The 22099-nt window shown below is 40.5% G+C and overlaps 2 protein-coding genes across 9 annotated transcripts; both read right to left on the bottom strand.

Annotated features, from left to right (window-relative positions):
* Positions 1 to 695: 695 nt before the first annotated feature.
* Positions 696 to 10843, bottom strand: irf2b (interferon regulatory factor 2b). 5 transcript variants are annotated; one of them, XM_015008953.2, is made up of 10 exons: positions 10495 to 10843; positions 8988 to 9218; positions 8809 to 8901; positions 8632 to 8731; positions 7744 to 7920; positions 7602 to 7648; positions 6096 to 6216; positions 5844 to 5996; positions 5189 to 5226; positions 696 to 3205 (listed from the first exon to the last, which is right to left on the bottom strand). In XM_015008953.2, exons 2-10 carry the CDS (start codon positions 8988 to 8990, stop codon positions 2939 to 2941), a joined length of 999 nt encoding a protein of 332 aa, XP_014864439.1. In that variant the 5' UTR covers positions 8991 to 9218; positions 10495 to 10843; the 3' UTR covers positions 696 to 2938. The 5 variants fall into 5 exon arrangements, with proteins under 5 accessions (XP_014864439.1, XP_014864438.1, XP_087865933.1 ...); XM_015008952.2 differs by having other exon boundaries at positions 10393 to 10495; XM_088009807.1 differs by lacking the exon at positions 10495 to 10843 and adding an exon at positions 10268 to 10382.
* Positions 10844 to 13931: 3088 nt separating this feature from the next.
* On the bottom strand, positions 13932 to 21976 carry LOC106931037 (caspase-3-like). Of its 4 annotated transcripts, none has more exons than XM_088009808.1 (7): positions 21885 to 21976; positions 19009 to 19083; positions 18557 to 18708; positions 17022 to 17150; positions 15114 to 15289; positions 14862 to 14976; positions 13932 to 14774 (listed from the first exon to the last, which is right to left on the bottom strand). In XM_088009808.1, the coding sequence occupies exons 2-7, from the start codon at positions 19077 to 19079 to the stop codon at positions 14542 to 14544; spliced, it is 876 nt and encodes a 291-aa protein (XP_087865934.1). In that variant the 5' UTR covers positions 19080 to 19083; positions 21885 to 21976; the 3' UTR covers positions 13932 to 14541. The 4 variants fall into 4 exon arrangements, with proteins under 4 accessions (XP_087865934.1, XP_087865935.1, XP_087865936.1 ...); XM_088009809.1 differs by having other exon boundaries at positions 18557 to 18705; XM_088009810.1 differs by lacking the exon at positions 21885 to 21976 and adding an exon at positions 21783 to 21867 and having other exon boundaries at positions 18557 to 18705.
* Between the last annotated feature and the right edge of the window lie 123 nt (positions 21977 to 22099).

Genomic DNA, 22099 nt, shown 5'->3' with positions numbered 1-22099 from the left:
TAACTTAGCAGAAGGATAAAAATGAAGAAAAAGTTTTCCTATTAACTACACATTCAAATGAGCACACTTCGAGATTCCTGTCGACACTGCTGGAAGTCCAGATTAAGGTCTTTATATCCTAAAGAAAACAACAAAAAAAGCGGACATACTGACAGACTGTTTACTATGACTAATGGCATGTGGTTAGCAGTTGTCAAGGCAACTGGCCAGCCATCCGCTGGGACCTGAGAAAAACAGGAAGCAGAGTGAGAACCGAGAAAAGCAACTGAAACTGAAACAGACGTTAGAGCTCAGGATAAACTGAATGAAGCGACTGTCTCTGTCTCTCTCTCTGTGAGTGAGTGTGTGTATGTGTGCAGAGCAAGGCCTCATCTGACAAATACCTGAACCACTCATACCAGTTACTCCAGTTTCAGTCATTACAGGTGCTAACTTGCACTGTTCAGCAGCAAAACCTTTAATCCTTATCTCAAAGTCGAGTCCCGGCCCAAGCAGCAGTAATGGTCAGTTTCCCAACAAAAAGGTCTCTGACGAGCCGTCACTTTGTTTTTATCTTAACAGCCACAGATATACGAGCTCTCTGAGGCTCAGCGGCTGTAAAAAAAAAAGAGCTGGACTCTGCTCTTACTACCTATACCAGAGATAAAAAAAAGAGTTCAACTGTGACAGTCATAAAAATCCAACTGAAAGCAGGATAAATATAAAAACATTTTATTTTCAGTTGAACATGTTGATTCACATGTAGATTTCACAATGTTACAGACAGACGGGTGGCGGGATGAAAAGCAGAGCAAATGTAATTTTCATTTTCATGGTTGGTTGTTTTTTCCTTTCAGCTAAATAGTTACATTGTCCTTTAAGAGAGTGTGCTGCTGAACATCAAGAGGGACAACTCCTTCCTGATAAGAGATTTAATGGCTCTAAATTACTCTGGACAACAGAAACACCTCCTGTCAGCTTTCACTGCTCGTCTCTAACCAACATAAAGCGGAAGAAACTAAATCTGTGGAAAAGCGCACGCAGGATGTTGCTGTGAGGCTACTGTTAAGGCAACACAAATCGGTGGACTTTCAGAATGTTTTTGTTGTTACGCCAGCTCTTCTGATCAGCAATTTCCTCATATTTTTATTCCCGTTTTATATACCAGGAAACACCTCGTGTATATTTCTGCGTCCACTCGAAATAGTTACACTGATTCCAAACACAAAAACAAAACAAAACAAAACAAATAAAAAGCAGACTGCTTTTAGTTCAGTTATTAGCAGAATTTGCTTTAAATATTACATGATGCAGGCAGGATTCACGAGCTGCAACTACAGACTGAAATGAGCCTTTTCCGTCATTGAGTAATAATTAAAAAAGGCACAAGTATGAAAAGATTTTTGCAGTAAAGCAAGCAACAACCCCGTTTGATCCAGTGAGTCTTTATATATCTATATATATATATATATATATATATATATATATATATATATATATATATATATATATATATATATATATATATATATAAAATCACCATAACAACTGAGTGAATCCAGTGTTACACTCTGGAGGGAGGGGGTTTGGTTCCCACAGTGGATCCATCATCTTCCTGTTGGCTGCGCTTTAGCCTGTTAGCTGTTAGCAACCCTTAATAATGGATTCCGTTTCCTCATAGCAGGGACCGATGACTCCTGAGCATAACTGCCTTGTCAGTGCAGCTCAGTGTTTCTGTGCAGGGCGAAGGGGAGATCTGTGCACTCAAATTAAACTGCCCCTCCCCCCAGGGGTGCTTTAAAAGTAGAACAAAATCAAAGGAATAAATTCATATGCATATCTTACGTATAAAAAGGCACAAGAGCGACTTTCCGAGGTGTAGAGTTTGCCGCTAGCAGGCTAAAGCACAGTTAACTTCAAGTAAGCATGGGCCGGTAGCCGGTGTCGAGAGATAACTTCCATTTCATTTTTTTCATCATGTTCCATCTCATTTCCCATCAGAAACAAACTTCTTGGTGCTTGAAGTAAAATGGTTTAAATAATATTGAACATAACTCATGTTTTTCACCCATTTTGTCAAAATTTGAGGATCTCATTGTGTCAGGATTAAGAATCTCATACAGGCCCATGCCTAGTTTGAACCCAGCCACATCAAAAGGCACATATCCGCAAGTAAAGCTTTGCTCCCCGTTTCTCTCAGACTCACAAACACACACGCATACACACACACCAACCAGTGCGCTGCCTGTAAGGTGCTAAAGCAATCAAAAACCCACATACAAAAGAGCTATGTACATTATGGACACCAGGAGGACGGTGTTAGTCCCCCTGCTGTAGTAATGGCGAGTCCAGTGTCCTGAGGAGACAGATCCACGCGGCCTGCTGTCCACTGTGGGGCCAGTGATTGAGAGTATAAATACATTATAATTAATCTGCTGATCTGAACCGATTGGGATGGCGACGCCACATACCAGCTCCATGTGTCCCCAGCAAAGCATTTAACTTGGTAGTTAGGTGCTTGCTTTGGTTAAACGTGGCAATAAGGAACATGATTGCAAACAGGCTGCAACATTTAACTTGTCGAAACTAACGGACTGAATTAAACTAATCTTTGGTAAGCCGAACTTTTAAAAATGCAGAGAACCTCTCATTTCTAAAAAGGCGTGTGAAGCTACTTAAGCTGCACATAAATACCACCGGTGACACACGGAGGGCGTCGGTATGGTCCTCATGTACCCACTCAGGTGGAAGTGGTCTGCAGCTTGTAAACCCGGCCCCCACGCTGACGGTCAAATGCTCACCGCTTGGCAGACCGGTACGTCCAGCTGAGTGTCAGTCGGTCGAAAGGGAAAACTAAGAGAACTGAAGATCCACACAGGTGTTTTAGGCTCCGACGTAGCCCACATGTTCTCCGGAAGCGACTGTTCCTCCCCCTAACCCCTTCATCCGAGGTCAGGGGTCAGGAGGAAGTGACGTCCGAGGTTTTTCTAATGACGCTTGCACGCACCTCGTGAGCGTGGCTGCTCGATGGGGGCGTGTGAGAGTTTTGGCCGCAGGCCGGCGTCCAGCTGTCGATGTGGTAGCTGATGAGGGGCGTGGGGTCCTTCAGGCTGGTGACCCGGAAGTTTGGTTTGCTCGGGTTGACGAACGAAGCCATGCCGGGGAGGGAGCACGGCGGGATTCTGAGGACCGATGGATATTCCCGCTTCCACGTCGGACCGAGAGCCTGTTGGTGGGAACAAGAAGGAACATTTAAAAAATGATGTACATATCATGGACAATTTCTGATGCAAACTGATGTGAACCTGGGGTTGAGCTGCATAGCAAAGTGTTCATAACTCTTGGACTTTTTCACATTTTGTCATGTATCGTAAGGAGACTTTACAGGAAGGAATAAAAAGGCGTCCATTATTCTGAAGTGGCACCATAACGTGGTTTTCAAAGTTTATTTTATGAATGAAATGTATTCTACCAAGATTTATTGTGGGAATAGTGTTCATGGTCAAAGTTTGCTGCCTTGATTAGCATTTTGCACACAAAAGTTAGATTTGGTCTCATTTGAACCGTAGGAAGGGTGCATCAATTACAGTTTGCAAACCTGACCTGCCGATTCCAACTTTGGCCAATACTTTTTTTTTTTTTTGTCTGAAACGTTGCTAAATATAGCAACAAGTTGCTAAGTTAGGGTGAGGTGACTATTGTTAACCAGGCACGTGCAGACCTGACCTGTTGGGTGGGTCAGCTCTCTGTCACAGCACAACAAAAGGGACAGTGGCTGATTTTCAGACCTTGGTGTAAACAGATAAGATCAGTAGATAAGATCAGTTTCTCATGAAAGATAATTGAAGTGTAACCAACCTTCCCTGGGAGAGCATGACTTCACCCCTGACAAATTTTGAAAAGTCCCAGCGAAGGGTGTGGATGTCTGCCTTAAGTTTGGATTGAATATTTCTCTGTGAGTTAGTCGGTCGCAAGAAGGAATAGATCAAATAATTGAATGATAAATTAAAATGAGACTGATCATTTCCACGTGGGCAACAATCGTCAAAGAGATGCTCCCCTTTAACATTGTTGAAAAGCCACCATCTTGAGAAACATTTGACACCCAGGACCAAGTTGATAGTTTCCACTACCTGCCCCTTTTGCCTGTTTTCCTTGTCAAAGCTGAATGACATATTTTGAAAATCACTTTTGGCAACAGAGACGTCATAATTCATTTTAATTATTGTTTTGTTTATTTATTTGGAATGTTTATGCTGTTTACCAGTTCCAGTGTTAAAAGTTTCCTTAGAAATTAAAAATTGTTTGATCTCTGAGAGGTTGTACTTGCATTAATAAACCACTATTACTGTAGAAGTTGAACATGGTATCAAAAAATGACAATATTGTTGTTTATCGCAAAATGAGTTATTGTGACAGGCCTATCTGTGAGATGATAAAAGGTTGGGACACATTACTGCGCTGAATTTTAGATTGCTGTATTTAAGTAAAGAGGACTATATACACTTTTAAGATTTTTGTTTATTTCCTCATAAAGTGCCACCTTGTTTTGTCCCCCTGAAATGTGCTGAAACATAATGCAGGAAAGTCCAAGGTGTGGTAATACTATTACAACACCAAACATAAAGCAGCTAAACGGTCCTTGCTGTTGAATCAACATGTGTGTGTGACTCAGTGTAAATATTTAGCCATCAGTAGTGTGTGCAAAATTAGCTAAAAGAGCATCTCCTCTGTGTGGAAGTGCAGGTGAATTCCTGTGTTGCGGCTCAGGACAGAACATCTTGTTAGCATGTGGTGATAGACAAAAGGACAACCAGAGATCAAACTGTTAATGTTTGACTGCGGTGGTTCCTGACAGAGCCCTCCCTTTTCTCACTCTTTTGCAACCTTACAGGAAGGAACACACACACGCATCTGCGCACACACACACACACACACACACCTAACTCAACACGTAATAATAAAAACGCTTTGAGCCTCTGAGATGCACCACAAACTCTCGTCACAGTCAGGGCCAACGCTCCAAAACTTTATGATGCACACACACACACACACACACACACACACACACACACACCCTGTTTGAGCAGGTAAAAACCTGTTTATCTGAAAACTGGTCCAGCTGCTGATTCATTCAGCGCTCTTTGGTGTGTGTGTGTGTGTGTGTGTGTGTGTGTGTGTGTGTGTGTGTGTTAAGTGTGAGACCCACCTCTCTGTTGTCTTCTGTGTCGCTCTCTGTGTCGCTGCCTGCAGTCGGAGGAGACAGGAAAACGGAGGTAAAACCACACATGCAGGCCTGACAATTAACCCCCTGCCCCCAACACATACACACACACACACACACTGCTGTTGCTGCTACACACAACTCTGAATGTTAGCTATGCAAACAAACACACACAACCAAGCAGAGCTGACACCCATAGATCAAGCTGGGCCTGAATGATGGGTCACGAACACACGAGATAAACCGGCTAGTAGCTAGAAGAGAGGAGCAGTTATCTGCTTTTATGTAAGCAGAGATAAAAACATAAAATAAGTAAACTAACAAAATGTTCTGGAAGTAGTTGGGTTGCTAAAGAGGTGTAACCTTCTGTTTTCACCCATGCAGCTGGTTTGGACAGAGACTGATGCTAACAGTTTAGCATCCAAACCACAGGGTTTTTTTTTTTTATTGCTCAGGCAGAACATAAACAGCCGATCAGATACAGAGTTGAGGAAAGCCAATCCTCTGTATTGAAACCACAATGATGTAAAAGAGGTTCCCATGTGGTCAGGAGCCCGTAGGTGCATTATTTGGGCTTTTTTTTCTGTTCCTCGTAACATGCTGCGGTTAGGAGGATGTGTTTGTGTGTGTGGTGTCTCACCGCAGCATGAAGATACAGGAGAGATCTGCAGCGGGTACGAGTGGGAGGAGCTAACGGTCTGATCCTCGTTCTCAGTGGTCACCTCGATGGTCTGGCACACGTCCGGCAGCTGCTCGCAGTGGATCAGGTGGTCCCCAGCCGGACTGTGGAGCGCTGTAGGTCAGAACCACACACACAACACACTGAGCATGAACACAAGGGAGTCCGGCGCACTCCTGTGGCGCAGGGCGACACAAAACACAGCAGCAGTACCTGATCCACTGTTGGACACTGTGAGCTCCCGGGTCTCTTCTTTGAGCGCAAGCTGCTTGGAACAGTCAACGGGTCCGGGGTGGGCTTCAGAAAAAGTCGTGTTTGGAGACAGAGCGGCTCCCTGAGGGGCAAAGGAAGAGGAGAGGTTGGATGTAGACAAACGTAACTGAAAAATGCAGTATATAAAGATTAGGGATGCACTGACCCACTTTTATCCGATACAGATACCGATATCGAAACCTGAGGTTTAGGATCGGCTGATACCGATCCAACATAGAGAAACAGTGTTAAATTGACTAAAAATGATTGTACTGATAATGTACTGAATTATAAATGTATTTGATGACTCTGTACCTGTACAGCTCATTTAAATACACCAATAGCTTCACAAACATGTAAAAAAAACAACACAATTTTCATTTGTGCAATTAGGAGTACAACAACTGATGCAGCAAAATATCAGCAACTGGCCAGAAAATTGCAATCGGTGCACTCGTAATATCAAGGCCTGACACAATAAGCACCAAATCAATTAATTGCACGATAAATTAAAACTAGCTCAATAATTTCCATTTGCATGATTTCTCATTTTTCTCTTTTTCCAACTACAAACTGGATGACAAAAGTCTTCAGTCAGGGGCTTTGATCTCAACCAGCCATTTAAATGAAGGACAATTTTGCTTACACAGACTAAATAATTCATTTTATTTGTTGTTTTTGTTTTGTTAATAGGTTCCTGTTCCAGTGCAAAATGTTCTTTATCTTTGAGAATGTGTTTTGCATTACTATGCCATTACCATTACATTAGTTGAAGATGATCTCAAAACAACAATATTATCGTTGTTTCATAACTTCTATGAAAATTTATCATGACAGGCAATTACGAATACTAAAAACAATGCAGAATATATACAATTATACCCTACTTTATATCATGAAATGTACATATAAACTGAAGTTTGTTTTGAGCCGGTACTGTGCTGCAGGCTGTGATATTCTCCGACTGGAGCGATGAATACGGATGACTTCCAGAGACCTCTCCAGTGACTCCACTCAACACCTTTTGACCGACCTCGTCCTGCATTTGCAGGACAAACAACTGGTTTTCTGCACCTCCAGCCGGGAGCTACAACAACAAAGCAGGCATGTCTCGACCATCACCCACCCAGACAGAGCAGTCGATCCCTCCCACTGTGAGCCGCTCTCTTATCTGATCCAACACAGAGCAATTCTACATCATGTGGGAACAGGAAGGAGACCTGATTGTTCCAACTCAGCCGTTCCCTCCCCCCCTCCACCTTTATCTCTCCCACTTCACTCTGACCTGACAAGGCTTTCTAGAAGTGTTTTTCTCCGTCTTGGCAGGAGCTGAGGCTATGCAAAACGCTTCTAGGTAAGGTATTTCGGCAATGCCGCCAAACTGGACTATGAAAACCAGGTTTTTATCAAGTTTACATAGAGCGTGGATCAAGATGTGGTGACAAGAAAACCCAGAGGTTTTCCTACCTCTTTGCTTCCCTTGGACTTTCCCTCCTTGTCGGCCTTCTTCTTTCCTACGAGGAGACACGGATCGGAGGGAGGATTCAGGAAACGTGTTTTGAGTCAAATCCAGGAGTAAAACAGCAGAGGAGGAACGAGCGCAGCTCACCTTTCTTCAAGCTCCTCTCTGTGGACGAGAGCATCTTGTACACTCTGAAGGCATTAGTTCCTTTCTTGATGCTTTTGTCCTTCACCTCCTCGATGTCAGGCAAGCTGTTCATGGCGCAGCGGAAGTTAGCCTTCCAGGTCTTTGGGTCGGGCCGGTCCACGCCGGGCTGGTATTTGCCTGCAGACGGACGTTAAGAGAAATACCTTAGAGTGGATTTGTGGGTTTATTATTATAGCAGGGTTAGCTTAGGCTTCTATTTATATTTTTAAAGAGAAAAGGATGCAACTACAACATTATGTTTTCAGAATGCTTTGAATACTTTTCATGTTGTTATGAAATTTGTCATATTATAACGTTAAAACCAAAGGTACATATGTTCAGTGGGATTTTATGTGACAGATGAGGACAGAACTTGTCAAATTGGAAGAAAAAAAAATACAAGATTCACAGGTGCTGTAAGGTTATTTTGTATTCATAAAGAATGTGAAGAGAACCTTGTTCATTTGTGGCATTTAAATGTAAAAACTCAGCTCATTTTTCAAAATATAAAGTCTGGAAGCAGAGATCCATTTTCCAAAACCCTTTTTTTTCCCCCATTCCTTGCTTATTCAGACCCAGAAAGCACTGAAAATTGTATTCCATTCTTTTCAGGACCGAGTAGGAAACCCATTTCACTCTTGCGAAACTAAAGTCTGAAGGAGACACCTCCCTCCACAGTTTGGAGACCAAAACTGATTGGCTTTTACTTTGTTTTTTTCCTAAACCGATAAACATTGCCCAACTGTGAAGTTTCTCAGATTTGTGACAGAAAATTAAGAGCGCTGTTTGGTCAGACATGAGACTGAAAGCCACAGGAAAGGAGAAGCAGTGAGAGTGTGCTCCTGTTACCAGTGTGTATGGCCCATCGCATGAAGAGCGGCGCGTCTTTCTCCAGGTCCCAGCCGTGACGAGCCGCATGCATCCACGGGATCTGGAAGATTCTCTTTTCCTAAAAATCAGCCCAGCCTGTCAGCATCTCACTTCACAGAATGAGTCGACGTCAGAATGTTAAAAACACCAACTCACTTTGTTGACCCATTTCAGTCCTGGGATCTGACAAGAGTTGATCTGTTCCTCCAGCCACGGCCGCATCCTCATCCTTTCTACAGGCATGGTGACCTAAGAGATGCAAACAATCACATGTATTAACAAGCTGGAACTGACCGAAATCTAAATAATTCTTCTCAAATAATAAGACAGCATACCATGATTATTACTGGGGGTGCACCAATCAAATGAGGCAGAGATTATAAATCAGCCAATCGTCCTTTAAGTAGCTCTAAATGCCTGCTTAAATGTATAAACGGGGGTAATCTTGCAATCCTGTCATTTCCTGTTTGATCCAAAGCTATAACTTATATCAAAAAGCCTGGAACACTTTTTGTTTTCCCCCCATCAAAAATCGGAACTGGTCACAATCAGAGCTGGCTGCTCACCTAAAAGAAAACCACAAATCAATAACGGCCAGAAAAATCCTCATCAGTGCATTTCAAATTACCGATTCACAGTGATAGATTTAATTTCTAACAGCAGACTAAACATGGATGAATAAATACATATTTTTGTTTCATTTAGTTTGGAAATGAGAGATGCCATTAAATAAAGAAATAAAACTTTGCTCAGGTTTAAACTTTTGCTAAGAAAATCTGATCTTAGAAAACAAACAAAAAAATACTTGGAACAAATACAACAGGAAGCTGAAAAAAAATTCAAGCGACAAGACAACAAATGCAGAATGTTTCCTTTTAAAAAAAAAGACACACAAAGGAGGAAAATTTCCCCCAGCCTGAAGCTCATGTTGGTTCTGGACATGATCAAAGTCCAGCAGGACCCACGATCCCAGCTGCACATTAATGTGGCACTTCTGGTAACAGACGGCTCCCTAAAAGGTCAAACGAGGTAACATGGCACCATACCAAGCTTTTTTAACCAGCAGCAGGCCTGGAACATCCAGCTGAGTCCCCCTGTGTGTGTCTGTGTGTTACCCTGATCCTTATTGGTTTTAACACTTGTAATTATTGTGCCTCACTTTCCTTCCTGGTCAAACATGTGAGACACACTTCTAAAAACTCTCAGATGCTTTAGTAAAATTTTAACTCTGCCGAAACGACCTTTGTTCAACTGGCTTTGCAAATGCGGCTAAAACACATCATCGCGTTCTACTCTCCCACCAGGCGATATATAAAATACAATAATACAGTGAAAATATTAATTATCAATAATGAAGCAAAATTCAACATGGTACTCTCATAAGTAACGCTATTATTATTCAGAAGTAATTTTATTTCTCATAGTTCAAACTCTGTGAATGAAGAAACAGTTAGATAAGGATAAACTGACATAATAACAAGGAGAACATTTAACTCATAATATGTTCAAAAATTACAGCACACACTAGCTTTCCGAGCGCTAACTCTATGCGGTTGTGGACACGTTTATTGAAGTAAAGTTGAATTTAGCAGCGGAGGTCAGGTCAAAAGTTTACCGCGCTCTGTTTGTCTACTGCCTGCCTGCGAGCTGACCCAAAAACAACGAAGCCAAAAGTGAAAATAAATCCAGTAACTCGCCGGCGAACGAAGCCTAAAAAACTACAGGGGTACTTTCACTTACAGAGCGAGCTAAGGAGCTGTCATGTCGTCCCGTAGGAAGTCGCTGCGTATGACTGTGTACGCAGCCCAACAGCTTTTAATATGCGGAAATAAAAACTGTTACCGTCTCAGTTTGGACGGCCTGTGGCTCCTCAGCGCCGCTGTCGGAGAATAACACGCTGGGCTCGAGGTGGACAACGTAGCAGCTTCGAGGCTTTAAAATGCACATAGAAAAAAAAGAAAAGAAAAAAAGAAAGATGGTGTCGGTGGTTTATTTCTGTTTCTGCATTCAGACCGAAAGCAAAACAACGACTGCTTCGGGAAGTCAGGGCGCGTGCTGGAAATCCCCCTGCAAGCTCTCGTGCTCTCGCTTCAGCTCGGTCTCGAGCGGAGTCGCGAAAGATCCTTTGCGCGCTCCCCAGAAACATACGAAGAGCGCTCACTCCGATTTATATTTCTGCTGTTGTTGTCGTCGTCGAAGTCGAAAATATCTACGCGTGAACATTTGTACTTTGTTTAAAGGTCTCTCCGAAATCGTATTTACATGTTTTAAGCTTAAATTGTAAAAAAAATACTAGCAAAAGATATTTTACTTTAATACGTGTATTTATTTCAACTGGCGTAGCCATCAACAAATACATAGACGATCTTTGAACTGGATTTCATTTTCGCTTCCTCAATTCTCCCTCCTCCCACACGTACCCACCGCGGCCCTCTTTTTTTAACGCGCCCAGTGCCAGAAACGAAACTAGAAACTTCTCACAACCGTGCATATACGTTTGTGCAAGGCCAAGCAGCTGCGGCAGTTATTGAGAAAATGCATTTTCGTTTTATTTTCCAGAGTGTGCAACTGAAAATTATCTGTGGTTGCTGCTGTTGGAAAGGGCCAAAACCATACCAGAAGGTTTCATGCATCTTTTTAACTGAAACCGAATGTAGATGAAACGTACAGCTGAAGAAAATGAATCTGTTTAAAAAAACATTAAAGTACACATAAAAAATTAATAATTTAAAAACAAAAGAAATTGGTATAAAAGAAATACATAAAATAAAAAGTGAATGTTTAGATTCAAATTTTAAATGTCTTAAATGTTAGCAATGAGCAGTTTATACAAACATTGAAACGTTACAAAAGCAGATTTGCAAAATTTCTAAATGAATATATAAAACATTTAGATTTACTGATGAAGCTGTTAGCATCCCTGATAAAAATACATCTAAAATAGCTTCATTTTATTCCAGTAGCATACACAAATATTGCTCCCTAATATATTAGGAGATTATAACAACAATCTGATCAGTTGTCAGTATTCCTTTTATCAACAGTTTATACATGCAGGACAGTATTTGTTTACCCATAACATTTCACAAAGTTGGAGAACATACAGAGATATTAATTATCCTTTTTGTATATTTAGATCCTAGGTCCTCTTTTATGCTACACCAGAAGATTTTGGTTTAGGTTTAAGGACTGAGATTGCTACTGAAGAAAAACCATGTTGTCTGATGAACCATTTTAATGCTGATTTGCCTTATGGTTCATTATCCTGTTGAAACACACATTTTTGGTTTTTAGACAAAGAAACAGGCCTTGAGCACCACAGATCCTCTACTCTGCTACTAGTGTTTCCTTTCTTGTTGTTGTTTTTCCATTTTTATCTTCTTTTTAATGCTGAAACCGATTTCCGCAGGAAAGCTCAATTATAATCTCACCAGGTGAAAATGTAAGTTTTACAATTGAAGTCCAAGCAGATTTTTAGTAAACTCTTGGGAATTTTATATGGATTGTAGATAATACACATGTGCATACTTTCTGTTTATGCTATAAAGAAAACAACATGTTTCATTGAGGAATGGAAAATCACTGTGTTGGGAAGTGTCAGTTACCAACTCTGTGTTGTTTTACTGCTTCGTTCGCCACAGGCAGGGATTATCTGTTTGTGCCACACGTGTTCTGCAGGCGATACTCAGGGCGGGGTGCGGTGAACAGACGGGCACAGTTTAAACATCAACAGGGAAAGTTTGGTCATCTAAGTCGTGCATGATTTAGGAGAGGAGGGGCGCCAAGTTATTTACAGAATTTTACAGGGCGTATGTGTGTGTGTGTGTGTGTGTGTGTGTGTGTGTGTGTGTGTGTGTGTGTGTGTGTGTGTGTGTGTGTGTGTGTGTGTGTGTGTGTGTGTGAAGAGGATTCTGAAAGTATAAAAAAAAAAAAAACCCTGTTTTAAGGGTTAAATTTAACAACTGGTTGAGTTCCTGAAACAAGTGAAGACCTGCTCTAAATCTTCCGATAGCTTCCTCTAGTGGCCGCAGGCCCACATTGATTATTCATTTATTTATTTACTATTTCTCATGGAATGTAAATTACACCCGTCTTGTTAATCATCATCATCTTCCAACGGTGTTCTGTGGTTATGTATTGTGTTCCTATACACCTCAGAAAGTAGCTAGCTGCGCCTGTGCAGTGCTAATTAACATATGGATATTTTACAACAAGAACTATGTGGGTTTGGATAAAGACAGCCAACCAGTCTAAGGCTAAACCTTACAGCTCTGTGAATGTTTTTTTTACCCAGTACCCCAGTGCTGTTTTTGACACATTAGTGTGACAAAAACAGCAAAAATAGAAACATTTTCCCATAACTGTAATGAATCCATCAAAAATCTGAAAGAGAACCTTGTTGGGGTCTCAGAACACATTACAACATCCTCTGGTTCAGAAACACAGCAAGTAAAGAAAAACTAGCTAACAACGTTAGCTGATTCACTGATTATCTTAAATAATCCACCTCATTCTTGCAGGGAGTTACAAAATCTCCTCAACAATGGAAAAATAATTCATTGATTAAAGTGAAAGGCAGCTGAAATGCTGCACTACACGCTAACGGAGTCATATTTCTGGAACAACTCAGAGCTGAAATATTTGTTATCAGAACAAGTTCGTTCCAGGAAGACAAACAGAGTAAGTGGAACAGCTGGAGTTCTCAGAAACCGTGTTCCGGGATGTAGCAGGTCCCGACAGGTTTTTGGGAAGACTAGATGCTTCTGAAATGTGTTATGAGCTAACTTATTAGAAATTGTGTTCATGGAATTGTGAGTTGAAAGCAAATTCCTGTAGTGAGGTTTGCGCTAACTTATTCAAAGGACAACTATCTGATTTAGATGTGACGTGATGGATTAACCTCTGCTCTCTAAATGTCTCAATAGAAACAGTTGCCAGTGTGACTCCATCTAACAGTATTTATCTAATAATCTAGAGTTTAAGGGATACTTTTTTTTGTTTATAACAGTATTAAAATCAGTAGTAGGATTATTAAGTGGCTGATTCTATCATTCTAATAATACTGTCTGGGACTAGGGAGATCATTAATCCTAACAGTCAGAGTGAAACCGTAATCAAAGCAGGAGGAATATGTCTTTAAGGACCTGGAACATTGTGGGAGGCTGTAATAAACCTCATTGGAAACCATCAAATGTTCATCCTGGAAGCCTCTGCCGCTAAAGCCGATAACCATCTCCCTCTTGTGTTCATTAATCAAAGTGAAAACAATTCTACAATAATTTGGAGAAAACAAAGAAATTTTAATGACAAAGATAACCCGAGTAAAAACAAAATACAGGTTTTCAAATTATTTTATATATTAAGAGGAAAAAAAAATACAATGACCAACCCGCCTCTGTGTGATGGATGTGAAAAACTTATTGCACCCCAAATCTAAGATCTGAACGTACATCATCATTTTCCTCATTGTCCTGCTACATAGTAGTGTCCATAAGTTTTAACAGTAAGTACTGATGGTCAGACAACCTCCTTAAGGATGTTTTGGTAGAGAGCAAAAATTCATGATTCTATCAAACTCTGGAAGTTGTCCTGGTTCTGAAGAAACAAAACTGCCCCATGCCATCACACAGCCACCATCATATTTCACTTAGTCTGATGTTCTTTTGCTGTTTTAGTTTTACCCCTGATAGTGAACCGCCTCTGCCGAATAGGCCTAACAGTTTCTAAAAAGAAAATACAATGGTTGATGTGATTTTTCTGAAATCAGAAAACAACAGTTTCTTTTACAAAAACACAGTCTAATTCTGGTTTTACTCCAAATAAAATAAATAATGCTAATGAATGCTTTGAAAGTACTTTCTGAATCCCAAAGGTGAACACTTTATGAACTCATTTAGTAGGGAAGTAAAAGTCTTTGGTCAGCATTGACACAAAAGAGGGAATTTGCTTTTTTCCATTAAATCCAGGCAAGTCGGAAGCAGATTCAAAGTGGAACGCCACCTTGTGGTTGACTCGCGTCATGATCTGCATCAGCTCCAGCTGTCCACTGAACTTATCCAGACTTTCACACAGTGACTGTATGAACCAGGAGCCGTTACTGGTGTTTCTCCAGGAGTAAAAGCCTGTCAGGTGGAGTGACGGGTTAGAGAGGAAATTCAGGTAAAAACAAACCAGATGAAATTTGAAGAGAAATCCAATCAGTCAGTTACCTGGAACAGTAGAGTACGCGTACATAAAGTCTGCCTCCACAGGAATCTTGGCAGACGTTTCGTCTACTACAGAGTCCGTCTCTATGCCATGGTCAAACTCTGAACCTCTGCACGCCTGGGACGCAAAGATCGACGAGGTGAAAGAAAGAAGGAGGTGAAAAACAAACCGGATTCACTCCATTCCCCCTCCAAACACCCACGGTGAAAAGCTTAGAATGAGGCAGCATTTTCAGCTAATGAACTGTAACTGACCTGTATGAAGAAGAGCTTTGGTTTTCCCACCAGACTCATGCAACGACGTCCTTTAATGCATTCGATCAGCGTTTCAAGCTTTTTGAACCCATCAGTGCCATAAATCACGTCCTGCTCTCCGTGGCTGAGCAGCACACACACAAATGAGGCGTTCTGACTGTGGTCCTCCTTAGCCACTGCACACAGAGCGACACAAGCCCTTAAACCAGGGCTTTTCTGTATATTTGTGAACCAAATGGAAGCTACAACTCTGATGACTGTTACAAACTCATTTGTGTGAAGGTTTGGTAAAATGAGAGCTTAAGGTTCTTCCTACCACTGACTATAGTTAGCGGCAATTGTAGCACGGGTCACATTTTTGCGTTGCTGGCAGGATGAGGTGGCCTGGCCATACGGTGGAGTTATGCTGTTAGCCAATAGACGGCAAACTATTCTTTTTTATTTCTTTGTCAGTACATCAGTGTTATTGTTATGGCATTAGCATGAACTATTGACAGCGTCTGACAGACGTTTGCAACAAATCTGCATATGGTGTAGAGTCAATATTTACAGTTTATTATCCAGTAATTCACTCCACGTGGTGGATATCAACTTGTGAACCAAAGTAAGACTGATGGCTACCCATCCTGATCATAACTGATCATTTGCTTCAATGTCTCCTTGTGCCAGGGATGCTAAAGCACCTGCCTATTTTTCCTCTGGGCAAAAAACAGTTCTAATTTCTGCTTTTATTATTATAATGAATAGTACCCAAGGTATCGTTTCTGGATTTAAAAGGCAGACATCCTTACCACTGCCCCACATTCTTGTAATTCTGTCCAACATAAATTTGATGTCACTTGTCAGAGCTTGTAGTTAACCTCATTAATCTAAGAATCTAAGGACAGTTTCTGTCGTCTATCACGCTGACTACATGCAGAAGTACACTGTAGAGGATTATTTTGAAATTACTCTGTTCTGTTGTTTCCCACCTGTAGAGTACTGAACAAAATTAAACATCTGCATCAGACAATATATGGCTATTGATAATTGAAACTGGCACTTGAAATTGATAATTGACGCATACACTGTGCTTGTAAAAAAAAAAAAGCTCACACTTCTAAGTCAACCAGCAGTTCCATGTGGTGCATAAGGTACTCCTTTATCCCACTTGAGCGCCTACTCCCTCATCCAACATGTCTGGGCATGGCACTGCCTCCAGCTTTTTAAAAACTGACCTCAGGTTCCCAGTGGGGTTGAGATCTGGGAGGTCAGAATGTCTGTGTTCTGCTCTTTGAGTCACTTTGCTATCATTCTTAACTTGTGACACGGAGCTTCATCATGCTGGAAAATCCACTGTTCTTCACCAAAGTGCTCCAGGGCTTGTGGACGAAGCTGATCATGGAGGCTGTTCTGATCCAGCTCCTTGTTCAGAACTGTGATTAATCTCAATTCCTTGAATAAAAGGCAACCCCACAAGCTGATTGATGAGAGATTTTCCAGAATAAATAAGTTTCTACCAGTTTTGTAAGTCATCCAGAACCTTAGTCTGTCATGTTTGCCGTAGAGAGAAGTACCTTCCATGAGGCTGTTTTGGTAACGCCACAGTCCAAAATGTTCCCACCAACTCAGCACTAAACAATGTCAAAACACTTTCATATGTCTTAAAAAGCAATCATTAGCGTAAAATCTAAAGAGTTTAATAACCTCTGGGATAGACGGTCTAATAATGAATCACCTAAAGTTGAGAATGACCAGGTAAGACTCAATTGAACATGGAATAAGGTTCTTTGGTCAGACAGCCCAAAACGTCTGAGTCACAAGAACATACCCTGATGGAAACAATTCCTCTTGTGAGGTATGAGGACGGTGCCGGAGTCTCAGTGATTTAAACGAATTGGAGTTGATCAGTTGAGGTGCTGCAGTTACCTGCATCCATCTGTTTCATCATGTTATCCACGGTCTGGTCGTTCAACAATCTGATCTTGTAACCCAGTTTAGTGAATGTCTTAGCAACATTAGCAGCATCAACATCGGTCCCATTTCGGACTTTCATTCCTGAAGGAAGACAAAGAGGAAATCTGCTTAGCGTCTGGATGTTAGTTCGACAAAGCCAGTGTGAGATCGGTGGCCTGCATTTCATGACCCATGAAATCTAACATTTTAAACCTTGCAGAATTTCCAAACATACCACAACAGGGTGAGTTCACACACACATTAGGTTTTAATGGATTTTATCAAACCCATCCTACTGAAGGCTTCTTTTGATAGAGCAAGGAATGACAAAAAAATTAATTAATTAATGAATCCAAGCAAGAGCAAATACCTATGAATACAAAATAAGATAAAATGTGTATGTTTTAACACATCTTTAACTACTTTATCCATCTGCTTCCAAAAAAGCAGATTTTTTAAAAAGTGAACATCTTAAAGAGAAGCTGTTCTTCAGTCATATTTCTGGCTCAGTTCATACATTGAATGAATCGGACCAGTAAATCCCCTGCCAGCATGCCTAGATGGGCCCCATATAGGGAAAAGGAGGGCAGACCAGATGGGTCCCATATGGTTTTGTCCGCGGGTTCCACGGTGGGGCCACCGTGTAGGCCCTACATGGTGGTGGGCCCACATGGTTTTGCCCATTTAGGGCCCATGTAGGGCTTACATAGGCTGTTGCCCTACATGGGCAAACCCATGTGGGGCCACCGTGGAACCCGCGGACAAACCCATATGGGACCCATATGTCAGCCCTCCTTTCCCCTACATGGGGCCCACCTAGGCATGCTGGCTGGGTCGGATCCCTTGGTCTTCATTCATAAAACAAATTTAATTTATCGACTTGTGCCTAGACTCTGAGACCATATTGGGCAGTGTGTGAAGAAAGTGGTTTAAGAAAGTAGAAGCAGGAGGAAAAACATTAAATAAACCAAAAACCTTAAAGAAGATCTGACTGATCAAGTTATGTGAACTGTGTGGCCTTGTACATTAATATGTAGGTCTAAGTTAGGTGAATAAATGAGAAGAAAAAAGATTTTAAAAAAGAGAAGCAATGAATTAACTGATAAATATAACATCAAACCATATAAACACAAATAAAACAAGACATTTGCATAAGAAGATCATAATAAAACCTGACTTCTTGACAAAGTAAAAATAATTTGTAATGATAACAGGGGTAGTTTAGAAAACAATCTATGGTCTAAACTATTAATAAGACAGCTTTAATTAGTAATAAAAACTTGGCTGAAGCTGATATATGTTTAAACGTCTGGTGAGACCTGAACAAAAATAAACATAGCTCAATATTTCTGTTTTGGGGATTTAGTTTGACCAAAATTAAAAAAAAAAAAAAAAAAAAAGAAAAGAAAAAAGAAAAAGAAAATCAAGGTAAGGTTTGATTACTTAAAAAAAGTATCCTTTTTAGTGGCAAACATCATATTCTATATCACGTTAATGTGAAATCTTACCGGTGCGTACGTCGAAGTTCTTGTTGTTGATAATGAGGCAGACTCCCATGCAGGGGTAGTCCGTTCGGTAGCGGTAAATGTCAGAGGGAGTACCTTGACTCCCTGAGCTGTTCTTCACCTTCTCATCACCACCTGCTGGAGCTTTGCTGCTGCTGCACACATGGGAACACACAGAGACTCCTGAGGCTATTTCACTCAAACCAGAAATACTTGTTTATCAGCTAAACTCTGAATAATAATTATATGACAGAGTCAAAATGGCTATTCAACCTAGTTTAACATGTGAACAGAAGCAGGATGTAAAAGGTTTCCTGTCAGTTGAACTTGGTTTCTGTGGAAGCAAAATGAACCTTCTCGTTTGACAAGCCACTGGTAGCAGTTTACGTTCATAAAGAGGAAGGAGGTCTGGAAAAAAACAAAAACAAAACAAAGCAAAGCAAAACAGTCACTACCTTTTCAGAGAGAATTTTGAGGCGTCCATGGTGTCCTTAGCCTGGTTTTTGTCTTTGCCATTCCCTGCCATGTTCCTACAGACATTAGCAGACAAACACAGCTAAGGAGAAATCAGAGCAGAAGATAAGGGACACCATGTAGGAGTATTATTTCCTGCTGAGAAGCAGCGCCTTTCAAAATCACTTAAGTTGAACTATCTTAGGAACGGAGAAAATTCCCTTGTAGCTTCTGAAGTAGAATGTTCCAGACAAACTTCACTGGGTTTCATCAGACAGAGCAGCACAAAGTAGAAGACCATTGTGTAATGGAAACTAGTTTAACATAAATCTGGTGCAAATAATCTTTTATTAATTATTTAAGTACAATAAAAACGAATGAAATTATGTGTTTCTTCCCTTTCGCTTTGAAACGCCTTAATAAAAGTCAGTGTAGCCAACGGTTTAATATCTAAAGCTCAGTCCGTCTGTGTGTGTACACCAATCTCATTGTAAATGCAGCCAGAAAGTCCTGCAGATTCTCGCTAGACGTGGGAGTCCAGTCAAAGCCCAGATCTAGATCCAGTAGAGACAAGACTTGAAAACATACTGTTCACAGAAGTTCTCCATCCAATTTAAACTTGAGAGAAATTAAAAAAAAGAAAAAAAAGAAGCAGCTACTAGAAGCATAGCCCAGAAAACATTAGATGTATGCGTTCTTACAGCAAAAAGGTGCTTTTACAAATGACTAATTTGGGAGGGGTCTGAATACAAGCTCATGCCACACTTTCAGATGTTTTCATGCCAAAAATATGTTTGAAAACTGTATCTTTCTCATTCTGCTTCACAGTTAGGTCTATTGAGAAGACATAAGATATATTTTAAAAAGACCTCTGACTCATTGTTCTTCTCTGAGATCCCAAGATCTCCCAAGATTCCACGTGGGCCGAAGTGAAACCACACAGAAAATAACAATCAGTGTTTGACGTCACAGAGTTTCAGAGCTCAATCAAAAACAAAACAAAGCATGAAAATTACATCAGAAAACTGCAAAAAAAAAAAAATCAGAAAGCATTCATTAATTTACCTGAGACAAATAAGATAAGGGAAAAATGCCGAAATAGAAGAAGAGGAAAGACGCATCTTTGGAGAGTGCTCATTGCGTTTTGCAAAAGCAATCTCATACGTTCCTGTGGGGCGCATAGTTTTATCCAAAAGGGTGTTTCCTTGTTTTTTAATTTATGCAATTATGCAATTATGGCGTGTCTTCTCCTTGTATAGCTGACACCAGTTTCAAATGACTAAGTTGGGACGTTTTATTACCTTCTAAGATCTGTTTAACTACAATACTTCTCTCTCTGGACAAGGGAGACCAACGGTCATTTTAGAGCAACCTCATGCGAGTTTGAAACCTGGACTTTCTCCCAGTTCTCCAATTGAACAAAAGATTCTTGTTTTTAACCAGATTTCACCAAAAAGTTATCTTAATTTATTACCTCGCCGAACAGCCATCCAAACACAGGTCTTTGCAATAAACTTAACAGTACCACTCAGAGCCTGGGACCAAGTGATTCAGATTTCTCCATCCTCTTAGATCAAAGCACCGATTTGAAGAATTACAACACTTATAGAGTATTTTCAATAGAAAGGCATTCATTCTAAACATTTCCTAATTAATGTTCCCTTAGTTTTGATTATATGTTTGACTGATATTACAGTTTAGCCTAGTTTAGACACTACTAGTTGTTAATATAAAACTACAAATTAAACTTTTCTAATCAACATATGCTGTTAATAACTAAGAAAAATATCCTACAAATTAAATTACAATAAATAAAAGTATTAGTTTGTTGTCCTCAAGTTTTTAGTGCTTTCTCCCTGTGGGAGATAACTTGACATGTCTCCTGCCTGCTGCTTGAGACCAGAGTTAATTTAAGGCTTGGTTCCTCCCTGATAACAGCCAGTCTCTCCTGCCACCTCTTGTCTGTAGTGTTTACATATGTTAAAAAATATAAGATTAAGATTAGCTATATTAAACACAAGAATATTAAAATTAAGGTTTTTCCATGTTCAAATGTGTTCAAACATATTTCAACATGGAGATTTAAACATGGATCACCCAGCCAGGTATGCGGAATGATCTTATCACTGTAAAAGATAATTTGGTAATTGTTTTTAAGTTACCCGGTGTTTCGGTATGAACCTGACTCACTGACGTGTCAAGGGATTTTCTTGTGTAATCCGCAAATCAGATACAGAATTTCAGTTCAGGAACATTAACTTTTAAAACAAGACACAAGCTGCAGAAACAGTGTGGGTCCTCTGTGGAGCTGTCCGCTTTATTCCGACCGAAAGCTTAAGAGTTTTTTCACACATTTGTTCAGCTGAAACAAATGGCTCAGAGTTGGCAAATTGAATGTGTTGCTCGGAATTTCATTAAGGCTCAAAACCAAAGTAATAATTTAAACCCTAGCCATTTACAGTTCTTTATAAACAGTAAATGTCAAGTGAAAAACGAAAATGAAAATAAATTATCCAACAGGTATGAATCACTTTATAGTTGTGTAATTACACCCAACCCAATTTACAGTAAACGATTGTATAACAAATGGGGAACCATTAACATGACTATTTCGGCGTCATACTTTTACAAGTTAAAACAAATAAGGAATTAACAGCTCATTGTTAATTCACCCTAAAATCCTTGTCCTCGCGATGATCCCGTCACATATGATAAGAAGGCACTCAATAAGACTTTCTCTGTTCTACTGCCATACCAAACTATCTGGAACACCCACCTTATCGATACAGCTGGAGCAAACGCGACACACACCTTAGAGGTTTTCGGCTCTTTACCGTGAATCACAGCAACAAACTCATTATAGACACCTTGAACCTACCTTTTGTAGAGACGTTTGGTAGAAGAAGTGCGTAATAGAATGTGTGAACATAGGCATGATAATTTTTTTCCCTCGAGGGTATAAATCTGACACTTTCAGCCAATCAGACGCTGCACCAGTTTATAGGCGGATCAGTAAAAGGGACGGAACGTCAGTCGGAAGCTGATTGGCTGAGAAAGCTCTCGTTGTTAACTTTGATTTAACCGAGTAGTTTC

Source organism: Poecilia mexicana, unplaced genomic scaffold (genome assembly GCF_051168715.1).
Source record: "Poecilia mexicana isolate PSO_F unplaced genomic scaffold, ASM5116871v1 scaffold_10, whole genome shotgun sequence".
In the NCBI taxonomy this organism is placed as follows: Eukaryota; Metazoa; Chordata; class Actinopteri; order Cyprinodontiformes; family Poeciliidae; genus Poecilia; species Poecilia mexicana.
This window is presented reverse-complemented; position numbering and strand designations above follow the sequence as displayed.

Excerpts from the sequence above, each read along its gene's own strand:
- irf2b (XM_015008951.2), bottom strand. The coding sequence starts at position 10,599 with ATGTGCATTTTAAAGCCTCGAAGCTGCTACGTTGTCCACCTCGAGCCC. Across the intron at positions 8,732-8,808 it reads GACTGAAATGGGTCAACAAA|GAAAAGAGAATCTTCCAGAT; the intron begins GTGAGTTGGTGT and ends GCTGATTTTTAG. Across the intron at positions 3,206-5,188 it reads ACACAGAAGACAACAGAGAG|GCTCTCGGTCCGACGTGGAA; the intron begins GTGGGTCTCACA and ends TCCCACCAACAG.
- LOC106931037 (XM_088009808.1), bottom strand. The coding sequence starts at position 19,079 with ATGGCAGGGAATGGCAAAGACAAAAACCAGGCTAAGGACACCATGGAC. Across the intron at positions 17,151-18,556 it reads GAACTTCGACGTACGCACCG|GAATGAAAGTCCGAAATGGG; the intron begins GTAAGATTTCAC and ends GTCTTCCTTCAG. Across the intron at positions 15,290-17,021 it reads GATGAAACAGATGGATGCAG|TGGCTAAGGAGGACCACAGT; the intron begins GTAACTGCAGCA and ends CTCTGTGTGCAG.